This window comes from Acipenser ruthenus, chromosome 58 (assembly GCF_902713425.1).
Source record: "Acipenser ruthenus chromosome 58, fAciRut3.2 maternal haplotype, whole genome shotgun sequence".
NCBI lineage: Eukaryota > Metazoa > Chordata > Actinopteri > Acipenseriformes > Acipenseridae > Acipenser > Acipenser ruthenus.
The window spans coordinates 3,060,374-3,076,962 of record NC_081246.1 but is presented as its reverse complement, the minus strand read 5'-3'; the positions used below and the strand labels follow the sequence as shown (position 1 = coordinate 3,076,962).

Sequence of the window (16,589 nt, the reverse complement as noted above, 5' to 3'; positions counted from 1 at the left end):
AGAGTCCAGAGCCCTAACCACTACTCCACACTGCTGCCCTTATTGTTTATTTAGCAGAGGCCTTTATCCAAGGTGACTTACAGACTAGGGTGTGTGAACTATGCATCAGCTGCAGAGTCACTTACAACTACGTCTCACCCAAAAGACAGAGCACAAGGAGGTTAAGTAACTTGCTCAGGGTCACACAATGAGTCAGTGGCGGAGCAGAGATTTAACCACAAGACCACACAGCCTCCTGTATACTAAAACTACTCAAATCTGTATACAAATAAATAACAGTAGACACTTAACTAAACAATTCAAAAATTAGAATACTTCCTGAAATCAGTGGCTATTCAAAACATGTGTCCTCCACATCAAATGTATTATTTAATTGTGTTGTACACTATGAAGGAACATCTGCTAAACTAATTCAGAAAGGAAAGGGTAAGTCTCCAAATCCCAATGATTGCCTACAGTGTAAACCCTGATAAGTCAAGTTCACTCCAAAAAATTGAGTAAACACATTGCCTCAATATAATTAAGTTTAGCTACTCATTTCGTTTTTGTTACAACAACTTTCTCTGGGGCTGACTAAACTCATCACACGTGTATAGTCATGTAACTTAATCCATTTGAGTTAGATTTACTTTTTAATAGTCAAGTTAGTTTGAACATTTTTATTTAACTTAAACAATAAAAAATTAGTCGAGGCAACAGAATGTGCAATCAGCAAGGTATTTTATTAGATGCCAGTGCAGCACTTCTGCTTATGCGCTTATGGCAGCATTTACAAGTGCTGGAACCAGGCAGATGCAGAGATGCAGACAAGAGGGAGAAGGGAGGGAGGTCACATCTGCAGACTGACCACCGAACAGGGGTGGCCACACACACAAGGAGAACACATGTAAAGGGAGCAGGCAGGGGCACAAGAGACAAGCAAAAACAAACACACGGACAGCAGAAAACCCGGACAACAGAGCACTAACTGTTCACAAATAAATTGTAGGTGACCGTGTTTGTGTTTGGCGTGTTTGGACTTTGTAATTGTTTATGAGACTGCAACTCTTCATAATTCCCTGTGCAGTACACATCGCTGTGTATTGCCAGTCCTCCTATTTCTTTTGTTTGCTCATCAGACCCCTGGAGTAAAATAAACACTAATCATTTTCACCCGTACTTGATTGTCGGATTACTACACTGCATCTACCACTTACCACACATTGCAGTCAATTCCTGTGTCTCTCGTCTGTGAGTGGATACCCACCACACTCTTTTATGGGCTGTAACAAGGGTCTGAATTTAAGCACCAAAAAAGTGTCATTTTAATTTATCTCCGTGGCGGTAAATATTCTTTATCTTCATTTTCCAGTTTTCACCTAACTAAAGAAGAGAATGTTGTGGTCCCGAAAGCTAGTTTATATAATTTGTATACCTGCTTTAGCTGGTCTCATTAAAAAGGCATCACCAAAAAAAACATATTGATACACCTTAAATAAAATGAATAATACATTTAATTTATAGAGCACTTTTCCAAACCCAAAGCACTTAACATAGCCGAGGCAAGACAAAACACAAGACGAAAGGGCAAGATAAAATACAGTGATAAAATACATTCAACAAAATAAGGAACAGCATTAACACAGATCCTTGAAGGCCAGTTTAAAAATATGTGTTTTGAGACAGGTTTTAAAAATCTCACCAGTCTCCGAGTCTCTTAAAGCAGGGCAGTGCATTCCAGAGACATGGAGCAGCACTGTAGAAGGCTATCTCCCGGGGACCGAAGCTTAGTTTTAGGTGGTCGAGGATAACCAGAGTTGGAGGAGCGGAGAGTATGAACTGGAGAGTAGACATGAAGCAGGTCTCGCAGATATCCTGGTGCATGCTGCTCACATACAAGTCACTCCATGATCTTAAAGTCCACCCTGTATCGTATTGGGAGCCAATGTAATTTAAAAGCACAGGTGTAATGTTCCCGAGATGCAGTATGGGTTAAAACATGAGCAGTAGAATTCTACACATATTGGAACTTGTTTAAAGCTCTTATGCAGACTCCAGATAGACGCGCATTACAATAAATCAAGCCTAGTAGTAACAAAAGCATGAATCAATTTGTCAGCATCAGAGAGAGATAAAAGGGACCTTATCTGTGCAATATTACGGAGATGGAAGAAGGACACCCTAGTGCCATTTTTAATATGGGTTTCAAAAGGTCAGAGTGGAATCAAAGATAACACCCAGGCTACGTACTACATTGAAAGGAGATACATTTATATTATCAATATCCAGATTAAATTGACCAATTCTGTGAACCAGGGACTGGGAGCCGATGAAAATAATTTCTGTTTTGTCACAATTATTATTATTATTTTTTTAAATGTAGTCGTTGCCAATTAGTTTTTATTGTTTTCTCCCCAATTTGAAATGCCCAATTATTTTTAGGCTCAGCTCACCGCTACCACCCCTGCGCTGACTCGGGAGGGGCGAAGATGAACACACGCTGTCCTCCAAAGCGTGTGCCGTCAGCCGCCCGCTTCTTTACACTCTGCAGACTCACCGTGAAGCCGCCTCAGAGCTACAGCGTCGGAGGACAACGCAGCTCAGGGCAGCTTACAGGCAAGCCCGCAGGCGCCCGGCCAGACTACAGGGGTCGCTGGTGCGCGGTGAGCCGAGGACACCCTGGCCGACCTAACCCTCCTAATAAAAGAAGAATGTTAAGGGCCCCTGTGTCTGCAGTCATAAACAGGTCATTGGCTTCTCTTACCAAGGCTGTTTCAGTGCTATGCTTAACTCTAAAGCCTGACTGAAAAGGTTCAAGTAACTCATCAGTCAGCAAATAATTTTGAAGCCGAGACAAAACTATTCTTTTAAGTATCTTAGAGAAGAATGGTAGATTAGAAATAGGACCTGTAGTTGTTTAGTATATCGGGGTCAAGGCCAGGCTTTTTTAAAACTGGCGTAATAGCAGCAATCTTCAACACTGATGGAACAGTCATTGTATTTAATCATATCCTGATGTAACTATCACTATTATCTGCTGTATTATTGAATTGTGGTTTGTCACACTTGTACTTTGCTTGAACAAAAGTTATTGTATTTATTGCTCTTATTGTATTACTTGTATTGTAACACTTGAAATGTATTTGCTTACGATTGTAAGTCGCCCTGGATAAGGGTGTCTGCTAAGAAATAAATAAATAAATAAATTATAATAATAATGATGATAATAATAATAATAATAATAATAATAATAATAACAGAACCAGATACCAAGGAGTCATTGATTAATGTGGTAACAAAAGGACCTAGAGCTGGAAAACAGACCTTAACTAAAAGTAGTGGGAATAGGATCCAAAAGGCAAGTAGTGGGTCTCATTTTGCCGACAAATTTATAAATATAGGCAGTATCGACAATAGAAAAGTGAGATAGCCCAGACACCGGTGAAGGAGGACTTGACACAACAGTAAAGTAAGGACAAGGAGAAGAGCGCAGCTGATTATTGATGTTATCAATCTTATTCTGAAAAAGCTTTAAGTATATATATTGCACTGGTCAACAGATGCTGAGGATGCAGTGTTGTGAACAGGGTGTAACAGCTTATTAAAGGTGGTAAAGAGAGCTTTAGGATTTCCGTTCCCTCTTTTAATACAGGAATAGTATAAAGATCTAGTACTGCCAATAGCAACTCTATAAGCAACCTGGTATTGTTGATAAATCTGCGCATGGATAGTCAAGCCAGACTTCTTCCACTGTCGTTTTAGAAGACGGCCGGTGGCCCTTGCAGAGCGTAGCTCTTTAGTGTACCAGGGGCTGGCGCATGTAAACGAAACCACACAGGTTTTAACAGGAGCAAGGTCATCCAGAATAGAAGTTAATGCATGATTATAGTGAATAACAGATTCCTCGATCGAGTAGACCTGAGGTTGATGAAAAGGCCAGTTTATGAATGCATCAGGATCAACTGACTTAATATTACGAAAAGTGATAGTACGGTTACTAGGAGGAGGCGGAAGAGGAATAGCTATATTCAGAAAGATGGCCTTGTGATCAGAAAGCCCCAAGTCAATCCCATCAAGTCTAGGAATTACCACACCAGGAGAGCAAACTAGATCCCCTATGGTTTTTTAAAGGTGTCCCTTCAGATTAAACATTTACCCCACTTTCAGTAAAATAGATAAGCGTTTCACTACTGTGTGAATTCGATTGTATGATTTAAGTCAAGTCTTGTCTACTCAAGTGAAGCTCTTCCCAAATTCATTACACTAGTGTTTCTCTTGTGTGAACTCGCTGGTGTCTTTTAAGATTTCCTAATTTAGTGAAGCACATCATACATTCCTTACAGTGGTGTGGTTTCTCTCCTGTGTGAATTCGCTGGTGTTGTTTAAGGTTTCCCAATTCATTGAAGCTCTTCCCACATTCTGTACAGTGGTGAGGTTTCTCTCCTGTGTGAATTCGTTGGTGTCTTTTAAGATGTCCCAATTCACTGAAGCGCTTCCCGCATTGATTACAGTGGTGTGGTTTCTCTCCAGTGTGAATTCGCTGGTGTTTTGTAAGACTTCTTAATTCACTGAAGCTTTTCCTGCATTCATTACAGTGGTGAGGTTTATCTCCTGTATGAATTCGCTGGTGTTTTTTAAGACTTCCTAATTCACTGAAGCACTTTCCGCATTCACTACATTGGTGAGGTTTCTTTCCTGTGTGAGCTCGCTGGTGTATTTTAAGACTTTGTAACTGAGTGAAGCTCTTTCCACACTCATTACACTGGTAAGGTTTCTCTCCTGTGTGAAGACTATGGTGCTGTTTAAGTTTTCCTAATTCATTGAAGCTCTTTCCACATTCATTACACAGGTAAGGTTTCTTTCCTGTGTGAGTTCGCTGGTGTCTTTTAAAGTTTGGCAATTGACTGAAGCTCTTTCCACATTCCTTGCAGTGATGTGGTTTCTCTCCTGTGTGAGTTCGCTGGTGTATTTTAAGTCTTTGTAACTGAGAAAAGCTCTTCACACATTCATTACACTGGTAAGGTTTCTCTCCTGTGTGAGTTCGCAGGTGTATTTTAAGACTTTGTAATTGAGAGAATCTTTTCACACATTCGTTACACTGGTAAGGTTTCTCTCCTGTGTGAAGTCGATGGTGTTGTTTAAGTTTTCCTAATTCACTGAAGCTCTTTCCACAATCATTACACTGGTAATTTTTCTTTCCTGTGTGAGTTCGCTGGTGTCTTTGAAACTTTACCAATTGAGTGAAGATCTTTCCACATTCATTACAGTGGTGTGGTTTATGTCCTGTGTGAATTTGATGGTGTGTTTTTTCTAACATTGTTGTCCCACAGGGTGAAGGTGACCTTGGTTCATGTTGAGATGAAGGATGTATTTGGATAGCCTCTTGCTGGGAGATGCGAGGTTTCCTCTGAATGGAACCCAGCTCAGTCCCCTCCTCTCCATTAGCATACATGTCATGAGATGCTTCTCCTTCATTTAATAAAGCCTCAAGCTTGTTTACTGCTGGTTTAACAGGGTCAGGTTCCAGTTCAGAGGCCTCCTCTTTAATATGGACCGATTCTAGTGCAGGACTCTCCTCTTTAATATGGACCGACTCTAGTGCAGGACTCTCCTCTTTAATATAGACTTGTTCCAGCGCTGTGACTTCTATCTTAATGTGAACAGGTTCTAGTTCTGCGGTTTCCTTTTTAATAGTGACAGGTTCCAGTTCAGAAAGCTTAATACATGTACCTGGAAAACAGAATACATTTTTATTTTTTATTTCACGTGATGCATTTTGTGGAACACACCTCATAAACATTAGTGCGGACCGCCTCCTACTGACCATGAAGCACTTTTCCAAAAATATATATTTGCATTCTAACCTGGTGTGCTCATTGCAACAGAGCATCTAATTCAAGAGGCACTGACAGTTAGCATGCACTCCTTAAATCAAAAACTACAAACACATAATTAGAGAAGAAAAGCCTAATAAAGCTTTAAATAGATCTGAAATGAAACCTGCAAAAATGCTGCTGAAGTGGCCTAAAGAGTTAAGGAAACAAACAGCCTGAAACCAGAGAGTATGTAATTATCAGTCTTCAGATAGAAGGGAGACCCTGATAGAAGTGGCTGCGCTGCTGCACAATGTTCAGCTACAGAGAGACATATAATGAACAAAGCAGATTCAGAAGTCACCTGTTGAGTTGAGTTTTATGTCAAGATTACTGCCAGGCAATTCTGCGCCTGCCTATAGACTGACACTCCCATGTGGATTACTTCATCTCTGATCTGTATCTACAGATGTTCACCATGTTTAATGTTGCAAGTTAATAGAACAAGAACCTAGTGAATGACAAGCACACAGCTGGCATCGTATATCAAAAACGAAAGCCCCGAAAAAAAACGATTTACATAAAATTTGAAAATAGTTAATAAGCACCGAAAAATACAATTAATAAAACCCGAAAAAAAGAAGCCCTAAATATAATTAAGCGTTAGTGCCCGTCGATGATGGCTCTACCATTTGTCTCCAGAATCTACAGTGCTGTGAAAAAGTATTTGCCCCCTGTCTGATTTTCTGCATTTTTGCACATTTTTCACATTGTATTTGGTCAGATTTTTTTGTGGGTTGTAGTACTATATAGAGGGAGTCTGAGAGAAAAAATGACACCAAAGTTTGGTGCTTCTTTCATTTGTTTGGTGTGCAAGATAATCAAACATGCAATCTTCAGGTGTGAAAAAGTTATTGCCCCCCTAGTTAACTCAACCCAATTAAAGGGATAATTAGGGTCAGCTGTTTGAGTACTTTGCTTAAAAACCAGGCCTGATTGGGCCTTGCTCAATATAAATCTGACTAACTCTGGCCCTTACCATCAGAGTGAAGTTGTCAGCACACAGGTTCTAGAGGCACATCATGCCACGAACAAAAGAAATTCCTGAAGACCTCCGGAAAAAAAGTTGTTGATGCCTATCAGTCTGGAAAGGGTTACAAAGACATTTCTAAGGCTCTGGGGCTCCACCGAACCACAGTCAGAGCCATATTGTCCAAATGGAGAATGTTTGGGACAGCAGTGAATCTTCCCAGGAGTGGCCGTCCTGCCAAAATCTCTCCAAGAGCAAGGCGTAAAATCGTCCAGGAAGTCACAAAGAACCCTAGAACAACATCCAGGGATCTGCAGGCCTCTCTCGCCTCGGCTAAGGTCAATGTTTACGATTCCACCATCAGAAAGACACTGGGCAAAAACGGGATTCATGGCAGAGTAGCAAGGCGGAAACCATTGCTCACTAAGAAGAACATGAATGCTTGTCTCAAGTTTGCCAAAAAGCACCTGGATGATCCTCAAGAGTTCTGGAACAATGTTCTATGGACAGATGAGTCAAAAGTGGAACTTTTTGGCCGACATGGGCCCTGTTATGACTGGCGAAAACCAAACACTGCATTCCACAGTAAGAACCTCATACCAACGGTTAAGCATGGTGGTGGTAGTGTCATGGTTTGGGGATGCTTTGCTGCATCAGGACCTGGATGCCTTGCCATCATTGAAGGAACCATGAATTCTGCTCTGTATCAGAGAATTCTACAGGAGAATGTCAGGCCATCCGTCTGTGAGCTGAAGCTGAAGCGCAGCTGGGTCATGCAGCAAGACAATGATCCGAAACACACAAGCAAGTCTACATCAGAATGGTTGAAGAACAAGAAATTTAAAGTTTTTGAATAGCCTAGTCAAAGTCCAGACCTAAACCCCATTGAGATGTTGTGGCAGGACCTGAAACGAGCAGTTCATGCTCGAAAACCCACAAATGTCACTGAGTTGAAGCAGTTCTGCATGGAGGAGTGGACCAAAATTCCTCCACAGCACTGTGAGAGACTAATCAATAACTACAGGAAGCGTTTGGTTGCAATTATTGCTGCTAAAGGAGGCAAAACCAGTTATTGAGTCTAAGGGGGCGATTACTTTTTCACACGGGGGCATTAGGTGTTGCATAACTTTCTTTAATAAATAAATGAAATATGTATCCAATTTTTGTGTTATTTGTTCACTCAGGGTCTCTTATCTAATATTAGGTTTTGGTTGAAGATCTGATAACATTCAGTGCCAAAAGTATGCAAAAGATGCAGAAAATCAGACAGGGGGCAAATACTTTTTCACAGCACTGTATGTATATGTATATGTATATATGTCTATATACACACACACGCGCACACACACATACACATACTTTTTGAGATAGTGGCGAACAAAACAGCTGTTTTTCTTTTTTCTTTTTTAAATGACTCTGACTCTTTTCATACACCTGTATATCTCAAAACGTACAGCAAATTAAGGAACCACGCTCGGCATGCACATAGTCCCGGGGGTGTAGATGTGCAACGGGGTATTTATATTTTTTGGGGGGTCCTAGTTTTACAGAAACTGAACCCTAAAGATAACGTTCTGACGTCACTGCTGTCTTGACGTCGTTACTAGGCAGAGTGACTTGCGACCGTTCCATTGCACTGAATAGGGAGACATGGAATATATAGCTCAGCACACACGGGTCACATCTGTGTTTCTGTCTGGATTAAAACTGGTAATCAGTGATAATGTTTTTTTTTGTTTTTGTTTGTGTGCTTTCAACACTTGGGAAAACTAGTAATATGTTTTTAATTTAGGACATACTATTTTCATTTCCCCCCTCTCTCTTGTTGTTATGGTACGGTCGGGAGTTCAATGATACCGTTCCATTCCCCTGTATCTTTCTAAACAATGGATTTAGGTGAACTCCCTAATAAAAGCTGAATCTCAAAATAATAATATAATAGAGTAATTGTCACTTTTTACAAAGCTGCCCTTACTCTGGTCCCATCGCAGTCGGATACGTGACGGATGACTGTACTTTTTATTACAGTCATAGGTTTTAGTTCATCTTTATTAGTGTAACGAGTGCCTTAACACTAGAACCACCATGCGGGTCAGTTTGACCCACTTTACATTTAAAATGTTAATTACTCCTCTGTTGTAAATCGTATGCGTGTGTCCGTTTTTGACTTTTCCTAAATATATGAATTAAATATCCTGATGGCGTTTGATAGCCAGAATCGCAAAAAATGATAAAGTTATAAACAGTGCTACCTAGAACCGCCACGTGGGTCAATGTGACCCATGCATTACAATACATGTCTTTTTTTAATGAAAAAGATACTCTATTTTTTTGTAAATGCAGCAAACAAGACGCCTCCTCCTCTTGTAGACTGACTACGAGACAGAGATTGCTATGACTGTGGATTTGTCAAGATGCCAACTCAGTGAGAGCCTAGTTTCTCATTTTTCAATGTACCTGGGAGACAACAATCCTTCGTTTTGTTACTCAAATGCAACTGGGAATATATCAGAAGGAAATATTTAACCTTGAAAGTAGTCATTTTGATTGGAATACGGCAAGCTGCACTCTGATGCATACAGCAAACTGAAATGATTATGTGCCTAATATGAAACGTATGTTATATATTCTTTTTTTTAATATTACTTTTAGAAAAAAAAAAACATTTTGGTTTTACAGGTTTGCATGTAACAGTTTACACATGTTTACACAATAGTGTTCAATGGAACTGCGTCTGTGTTTACAACACAGCTCCTGGATGCAGGCACAGTCAGCTGGCAGACGCGTACGCTCCTCCATAGAGTACAATGCAGCCGACATACCGGAAATAGTGTTATATTTTCATTTTATGTAGTATTAGAAACAATAATTTCGATTTTATAGTTATGTGTGTACATGTACACCTGTACACGGGTATATGCACATACCTGTTTCTTTTTAAATGTGTATTTTATTATATTTTTTCACTGTTTGTAGTTGTGCTGTATATGCACTCATTTTAAAAAATAGTTTAATTTTCCATTTAAATACAGTATTTCTGCGATGCAAATGTTGGATATGACGTTCATGAATAAAACTTTTCATTTGTATCCGACAGCATGTCTTTCATTTTCATAACGAAGCAGTTTAAAAATGTATGGGTCACAGTGACCCACGTGGCGGTTCTAAGCAGTTCGAAAATCTGGCGGTTCTAGTGTGATTTTTAAAAGCATACACACTTGTTTGTTACTGTACTGGTGAATGGGGGACATTTTGAATGTCAGGTTTATATCATCCATCGCTCACTGCGGGTGAATCACGTTAACACAAACGTGCCTGTTCTAAAGCGGTGGCGACTGTAGCACTATTATCAGCATACAACTACATGATCAATGTTTTAATGCAAACTGGCAATGGGAGACTGACTGGCAATGGGAAGCTCTAATTTGATGCATCAATTCACCAATATGTAGGCTACTCGAAGATCGGGAAGTTTTAGGATGGATGATCAATAAATCAATACATTGATTAATTGTTGAATCTCTTTCAATTGCCTAATTAAAGAAAATTAAATTCAGTTGTGGTATAATAGTATGTGTTCTAAGATCTGGATTTTAATAAGAACAAAGGCAAAGTATGCAGAACCTACACCAGACACTCGCGAGAGAGCCAAGGCAATACCCCTTCCCCTGTTTCAATAAAGCCCCCCCTCTATAGATCTGCATTCCAGTGTCACTCACCTCTCTCAGTGATGCTAGAAGGTGGCGTTTCCTCCTGCAGGATCCGCTCATTGGCCTGGTCACACCCCAGCTCAGTAACTTCCTCCTTGATCTCAACAGTCCTGTCTGCAGAAACAACCCATCGAATAGGAAGCTCTGGGCTGATGTGAGCTGCTTCCATCTCAGAAACTTCCTCTGAGTGATCTGTTCTCACTGAAGAAAAGGAGACAAGACTTTCAGTTTCTCATTTCAGATTGCATATAAGGTGCTTTTATTTGAATTTCCACAGAACTCACACTTTAGAAAACTATATTATGTATTAATCCAATATTATTTAAAATCACACATCAAGCCTTATTTGAAATGTTCTTGATATCTACTGCACCATTGTAATATTAATTCCTCTGTGTGCTGCAACAGACTGACGCAACTTGCAAAAGGCATGCAAGGCTATTCCACCCCTAAAACACATGGATTCTTCTATTATGTAACATTAGGTAAACCTTCAATATCAGACACATATCTACATGCATGATAAGTTATTATGGAACACATCAACAGGGTTAAACAGCCCCACCTAACCCTACATTAGGGTGGGTGAAGCAGGCGTCTGGTGATTCTGGTTCTATGGAGAGTTCTGCTCAGAGCGCTCTGTGCTGCTCAGGAACTTCTTTTCAACTTGTTGTATAATTAAAAAATTAACATTATTTCGCTTTAAAAATGACCGTTTCAGAAGATATCCTTTTCAAGCATTTGGAAAACTGGTAAAAATTGAATAAAAATATTCATTTAGTCAAACATTATTATTATTATTTGTTTATTTAGCAGACACCTTTATCCAAGGCGACTTACAGAGACTAGGGTGTGTGAACTATGCATCAGCTGTAGAGTCACTTACAATTACGTCTCACCCAAAAGACGGAGCACAAGGAGGTTAAGTGACTTGCTCAGGGTCACACAATGAGTCAGTGGCTGAGGTGGGATTTGAACCGGGGATCTCCTGGTTACAAGCCCTTTTCTTTAACCACTGGACCACACAGCCTAATTTAGCTTAAGTATACACATACCACGTGTAATTTAATTTTTCCTTTTACATGTAGTATCTTCTATATTGGTCTCAAAACGCCGCGTCAATGAAAATGTGTCAGTGGTGACAGTGTGAAATATGCATTTGCAGCGGATCTGTGGCAACAAGGTTTTTAGTAGCTATGCTACTATTCACATAGTAAAATAAATTGCCAACATAGCATACTTCTATATATAATTTCATAGTATGCAGTTGTATTCGATTTATTGAAATAACAAACCTACTATTTCAGTGACATATGGATTAAATCAATATGTAGACTATATTAATTCTAATAAACACAGTGCTATTGGAGCGTTTTAACCTCTAGCACATTAGCGCCCACAGCCGTACACACCTTTGATTTTTCATCTTGATAAGCGTGGACTCGCATGCAGCGGTCCAGATAAGCTGCGTATTTGCCGTTTTTAACCATTAAAAAAATCAATCAATTTTAATAAATGCGTAAAAATGTGCATAGCAATTTTGCCTCACAACTTGTCTGCCTCCCCTAAAACTTCCACTAACAACTACATCTCCCAGAATACAATGTTTTCAGTTACTAGGAAACTGTACACAAGAAAAACATCAGCAAAACATAATCCAATCTCTGGCTAGCTCTGCTGTCTTTGCAGCCAATCACAGTAAAAATAAGAAATTCAAAGCAAGTTGAAGCGTAAACACCCCAGTCCAGCCACAAAGAGAATTATAAAGTGCAACGCCAGTCACATTCAATATCATTTTTTTTTTAATGCAATTCGCAAGTCTGCAAAACATAAAAAAGTGCCTAATTTTGGTTCGAAACTGGAAAATGAATGGTTACCATGCACAGGCATGATGGTAAATACTGTGCAGTGACTGCATCTGTATTTGTCAACTTCTTTTTTATTTTTTGTGCAAACTCCATGGCAAAACATGGATTTAAGAAAAATAAAACCATGCTTAGTTCTACTCAGTGCTGTGAAAGAGCGGGCCTGAAATGTCCGCTCCGCGTTCCGCTCCAGCAACTACCCTGCTCCATACACAACTGGCTCGCTCCGCTGACACTCTCTGTCCCCAACGCAGGGCCGGATATGCCAATAACACCATTCGCCATAATACGCATAGGGTCCCCAAAAAATGGGTTAGCATAGGGCTCCCACATCCTTTAATCCGGCCCTGGGTGACATGGATCCTTCACCTTCGGTCTCGTCATTTATCTTGCCATGAGAGTTTATTCCTTATATTATTATTATTGATGTTTTATTTTTTGAACTGCCTGTTCAGTCATGAATGATGTAAAATAGTTCATGCTTTGGGGATGAGTAATGATTTGTTGTAGTTGTGAGAGTAAAGTGATTAGAAGCATAAGAATCGTAAGCTAGTTTTTCCCCCTAGTTTAGGTCTGTATTTCAAACTCAAACAGCTTTATTTATAGCTTTTATTGTTGTTGTGGACTATTTGGCCGTCACTGTAGTTGCTGTTCTATCTCAATGGCAGCGTGCTGTGTTTATTCATTTTTAAAAAGGGAAACTCAGGAAATAACAGACATGCAGCACTATTTGGCTGAAACACTTTCCAGCATGTTGATGCAGAGTCAGTATCGGCATGAGATGGGATGTCGGTGTGGTTCAGTTGTGCGGATCATGGGAAAGATTTCTGGGGGTGCGCCTGCTCTATAATATATTGTAAACATTGTTGCAGCACAGGGATAATAATATATTCTTAACAGACTAATGCATCACATTTTAAACAAGGCTTTAATAATTGTTTCAATATATAGTAAACATGACCCATGCATTTAAAAGTGACACATACACATTTATCTACAGTAGGGCAGCAGTGTGGAGTAGTGGTTAGGGCTCTGGACTCTTGACCGGAGGGTTGTGGGTTCAATCCCCAGTGGGGGACACTGCTGTTGTACCCTTGAGCAAGGTACTTTACCTAGATTGCTCCAGTAAAAAAAACCAATTGTATAAATGGGTAATTGTATGTAAAAATAATGTGATATCTGTATAATGTGAAATAATGTATAATGTGATATCTTGTAACAATTGTAAGTCGCCCTGGATAAGGGCGTCTGCTAAGAAATAAATAATAATAATAATAAAGACTTTGTTCACTGGCAGAACTGCTGTGTCCTGGCCATGCCTTCCTGGCAGTCTGCTCACAGCTGTGAGGTGTGTTTTCAGGAGGCTTGCTTGTATGCCTAAAGCTTCAACCTTTCCATTTAAAACCACCATCTAACTTGGAAGTATTGATCCTTTCCTATACATATACTGTATATTTTTCATTATGAAGGCTCAAAGTCAGAAGAGGGCATAACTCAAATCCAAGCTGGCCATCGGGTTTAAAACTAAATGTCACACAATTAAACACGTTCTTTGGGCATTTTGATTACGGCTATGTTTAAGTTAGGTAAAAACAAAACTAAATAATCAATTAATAGAAAATACGATTCATTTCCGATAATTTTTTTCTTTACACATTTATCAATTACCTTATTAATGACGCTTCATTCCACAAGAGAAAAGCGGCAGATATTAAATATAATTATTATTATTTATTTCTTAGCAGACGCCCTTATCCAGGGCGACTTACAATTGTTACAAGATATCACATTATTTTTACATACAATTACATTTTTTTATTTTACACATTATTTATTTATTTTTTTACATACAATTAGCCATTTATACAGTTGGGTTTTTACTGGAGCAATCTAGGTAAAGTTCCTTGCTCAAGGGTACAGCAGCAGTGTCCCCCACCTGGGATTGAACCCACGACCCTCCGGTCAAGAGTCCAGCGCCCTAACCACTACTCCACACTATAGGGTCAGTCCATGTAAGATCAATCACCCTCGGAACCGGAGGTTCATGGATGTTGATATAAATGTGTGTTTATAAGTGAGCTACTCAAAGTTATTGTATGTGCATAATTCCCTGGGGTGTGAGGGGTTCAAAAGAGCTTAAGAGAAGAGTCCAGGCAATTGAGCGCAAGAGCGTGCAATGTCAGATTGTGCTTTTCTTCTTTATTTAAAAATGGTTTCTGTGAAGTGGTGTTGTTTATAGATTGGTTATGCTGCTTTAGTACCGACTTTGATATAATACACACTGTATGTTTTGTAGGTTTGAAAGTGTTGTTGAAAAAAGTTATTGAAGTTTTATTGTAGCTTTTAATTAGAAATTATCATAAAGAATTATGTTATTAGAATAATCGATAATCGTAATCGGTTATATAAAAATGGCTGTTTATCTAGACACAAATAGGACTAAAGGCTGGCGGCATTACCAAGTTTTTAAAAAAAAACTAGACACGGTCTAAAAACGTAAACAGAATATGAACTATAAACAAACAATCCATACAACAGCTTATTTTGTTTTTGAATGTTGTCAACACAACCTGATAAAATGACTCTGCTGTGAACTTGCTGAGCACAATGCTAGTTCCCCAAATGTTAATACAATAGCAAAACCGGGACGACTTGGTTTGAACACCCTACCTACACTGCATCTGTAGCAGCACAACAGCACAACGTGCTCTCCTGTAGATATAACTGTAATTCAATTAAAACTTTATTTGTATGCAGTTCAGTTTACAAATTCCGTTTTAAAGTTGATATATGGTGTAGTGTATTGTAGTATGTCTAAAAAAAAATCAATGTGAATTATATTACGATAAGTTTACCTCTCTCCTCTTTCTGCAGTCGGTGTAAGTCGTTGTGTTATTATCTCTTCCTTTTGTCGACTTCAAGCCTTCCGTTTCATATCTAAACAGTCACTATAACAACTAAAACCACTCCGATAAAAAAAAATAGATAAATAAACAGTCCAATCCGTTAATAAATCAAAACAAAACGCAGTGTGACCCGCAGCACGACCACCACCCTTTGAATACAAATCTCATTGAGCTCGCACAGCACAAAGCAGAGAGGCGAAACTGGAGCCATTCGGATGCAAAGCTGAACATGTCATAATAAAACACAATGCAGCAGGAGCCAACATGGCACAACTCCGTTACCCAGTTTCATAACCTCTCCTTCTCGACTCATCGCGATCCTGCGCTTGGTTTCGACAGGAACCCGCCAATCCCAGCACGAACAAAGAAACCGTTTCCTGTAATGATATAAAAAGTATCATCGCAGTGGGCGTGTCTGAACCGTCGCGTATTATTATTGGCTGCAGAAGGGAAGGGCGATATTGCGAAGAGAAGAGGAGGTTATGAAACTGCATACCAGAGTTCACCATGTTGGCTCTAATTGCGTTGAGTTTTACTAGCAATGTCCTGTCGTAGATCAAAATCTATGGGTGCGTTCACGAGAGGCAGACTTTGCTAAGTCTGCGCAGATTCTGCAAAGATTCAGAAAATTTATTGTCTACTTGCTCAGATTCTGTGCAGAATGACGAAAGTCTGCGTGTCGTGAACGCACCCTTTGAGTTTGCAGTCCAAAGCTGCAGCTCGTGTGGGGGTCATTGTATTAACTGATTAGACTTGAAACATATCGTAATTTAATTCGCATTGCTTTTTAGACATACTACAGTGCACTACATAGCAATTTCAAAACGGAATTTGAAAACTGAACTGCACAAGAAGGAAGTTTTAATTTGAATTCCATGCATATCTACAGGAGAGTGTTTTTGAAGCGGATGTACCATAGCTATGCAATGTAGGTAGGGTGTTGAAACATAACTTTAGATTTCAACAAAGTAGATTATTAAGATTTGCATCACCTAGAATATTAGGATTGATACATAATTTTTTTAAATAAACTTTACTAACATAATTTAGAAATTGTATAGAACACTATGCAAACAAATAAACTACAAAATGATATTGCAAAAGTCTACCCGAATCCATAATAATGCAATATGTCATGTTAGAGTTTGATATGTTTCTGTCAGTATGTGGAAAACAACAAAGCAGTATGCACTTCAAATTGTTAAGGTAACATTATTAGCAGATGAGTTAATTCTATAGGGTAATGCAAAATGTTTGGCCATAGTTTTCTAAAGTGTGAGTTCTGC

The 16,589-nt window shown here is 39.2% G+C and overlaps 3 protein-coding genes across 4 annotated transcripts in view; 1 reads left to right on the top strand and 2 right to left on the bottom strand.

Moving 5' to 3' along the window:
- Nucleotides 1–15,649, bottom strand: part of LOC131724953 (oocyte zinc finger protein XlCOF26-like) — a 275,201-nt gene extending 259,552 nt beyond the window's left edge. The window contains exon 1 of the mRNA XM_059018106.1: nucleotides 15,253–15,649. The gene's annotated coding sequence lies outside the window, so the exon portion shown is untranslated. The remainder of the gene's footprint in view (nucleotides 1–15,252) is intronic.
- LOC117971126 (zinc finger protein 300-like) overlaps nucleotides 1–16,589 on the top strand; it is a 199,828-nt gene that overhangs the window by 48,883 nt on the left and 134,356 nt on the right. The window lies entirely within an intron of this gene.
- LOC131696667 (zinc finger protein OZF-like) lies at nucleotides 1,476–15,664 on the bottom strand. 2 transcript variants are annotated; one of them, XM_059017987.1, is made up of 3 exons: nucleotides 15,586–15,664; nucleotides 10,542–10,733; nucleotides 1,476–1,904 (listed from the first exon to the last, which is right to left on the bottom strand). In XM_059017987.1, the coding sequence occupies exons 1-3, from the start codon at nucleotides 15,614–15,616 to the stop codon at nucleotides 1,678–1,680; spliced, it is 450 nt and encodes a 149-aa protein (XP_058873970.1). In that variant the 5' UTR covers nucleotides 15,617–15,664; the 3' UTR covers nucleotides 1,476–1,677. The 2 variants fall into 2 exon arrangements, with proteins under 2 accessions (XP_058873970.1, XP_034775017.2); XM_034919126.2 differs by having other exon boundaries at nucleotides 1,476–5,709; nucleotides 15,586–15,660.

Excerpts from the sequence above, each read along its gene's own strand:
- LOC131696667 (XM_034919126.2), bottom strand. The coding sequence starts at position 15,616 with ATGAGTCGAGAAGGAGAGGTTATGAAACTGG. Across the intron at positions 10,734-15,585 it reads AGGAGAGGTTATGAAACTGG|TGAGAACAGATCACTCAGAG; the intron begins GTAACGGAGTTG and ends CCTTTTCTTCAG. Across the intron at positions 5,710-10,541 it reads TTCTAGCATCACTGAGAGAG|GTACATGTATTAAGCTTTCT; the intron begins GTGAGTGACACT and ends TCTGTTTTCCAG.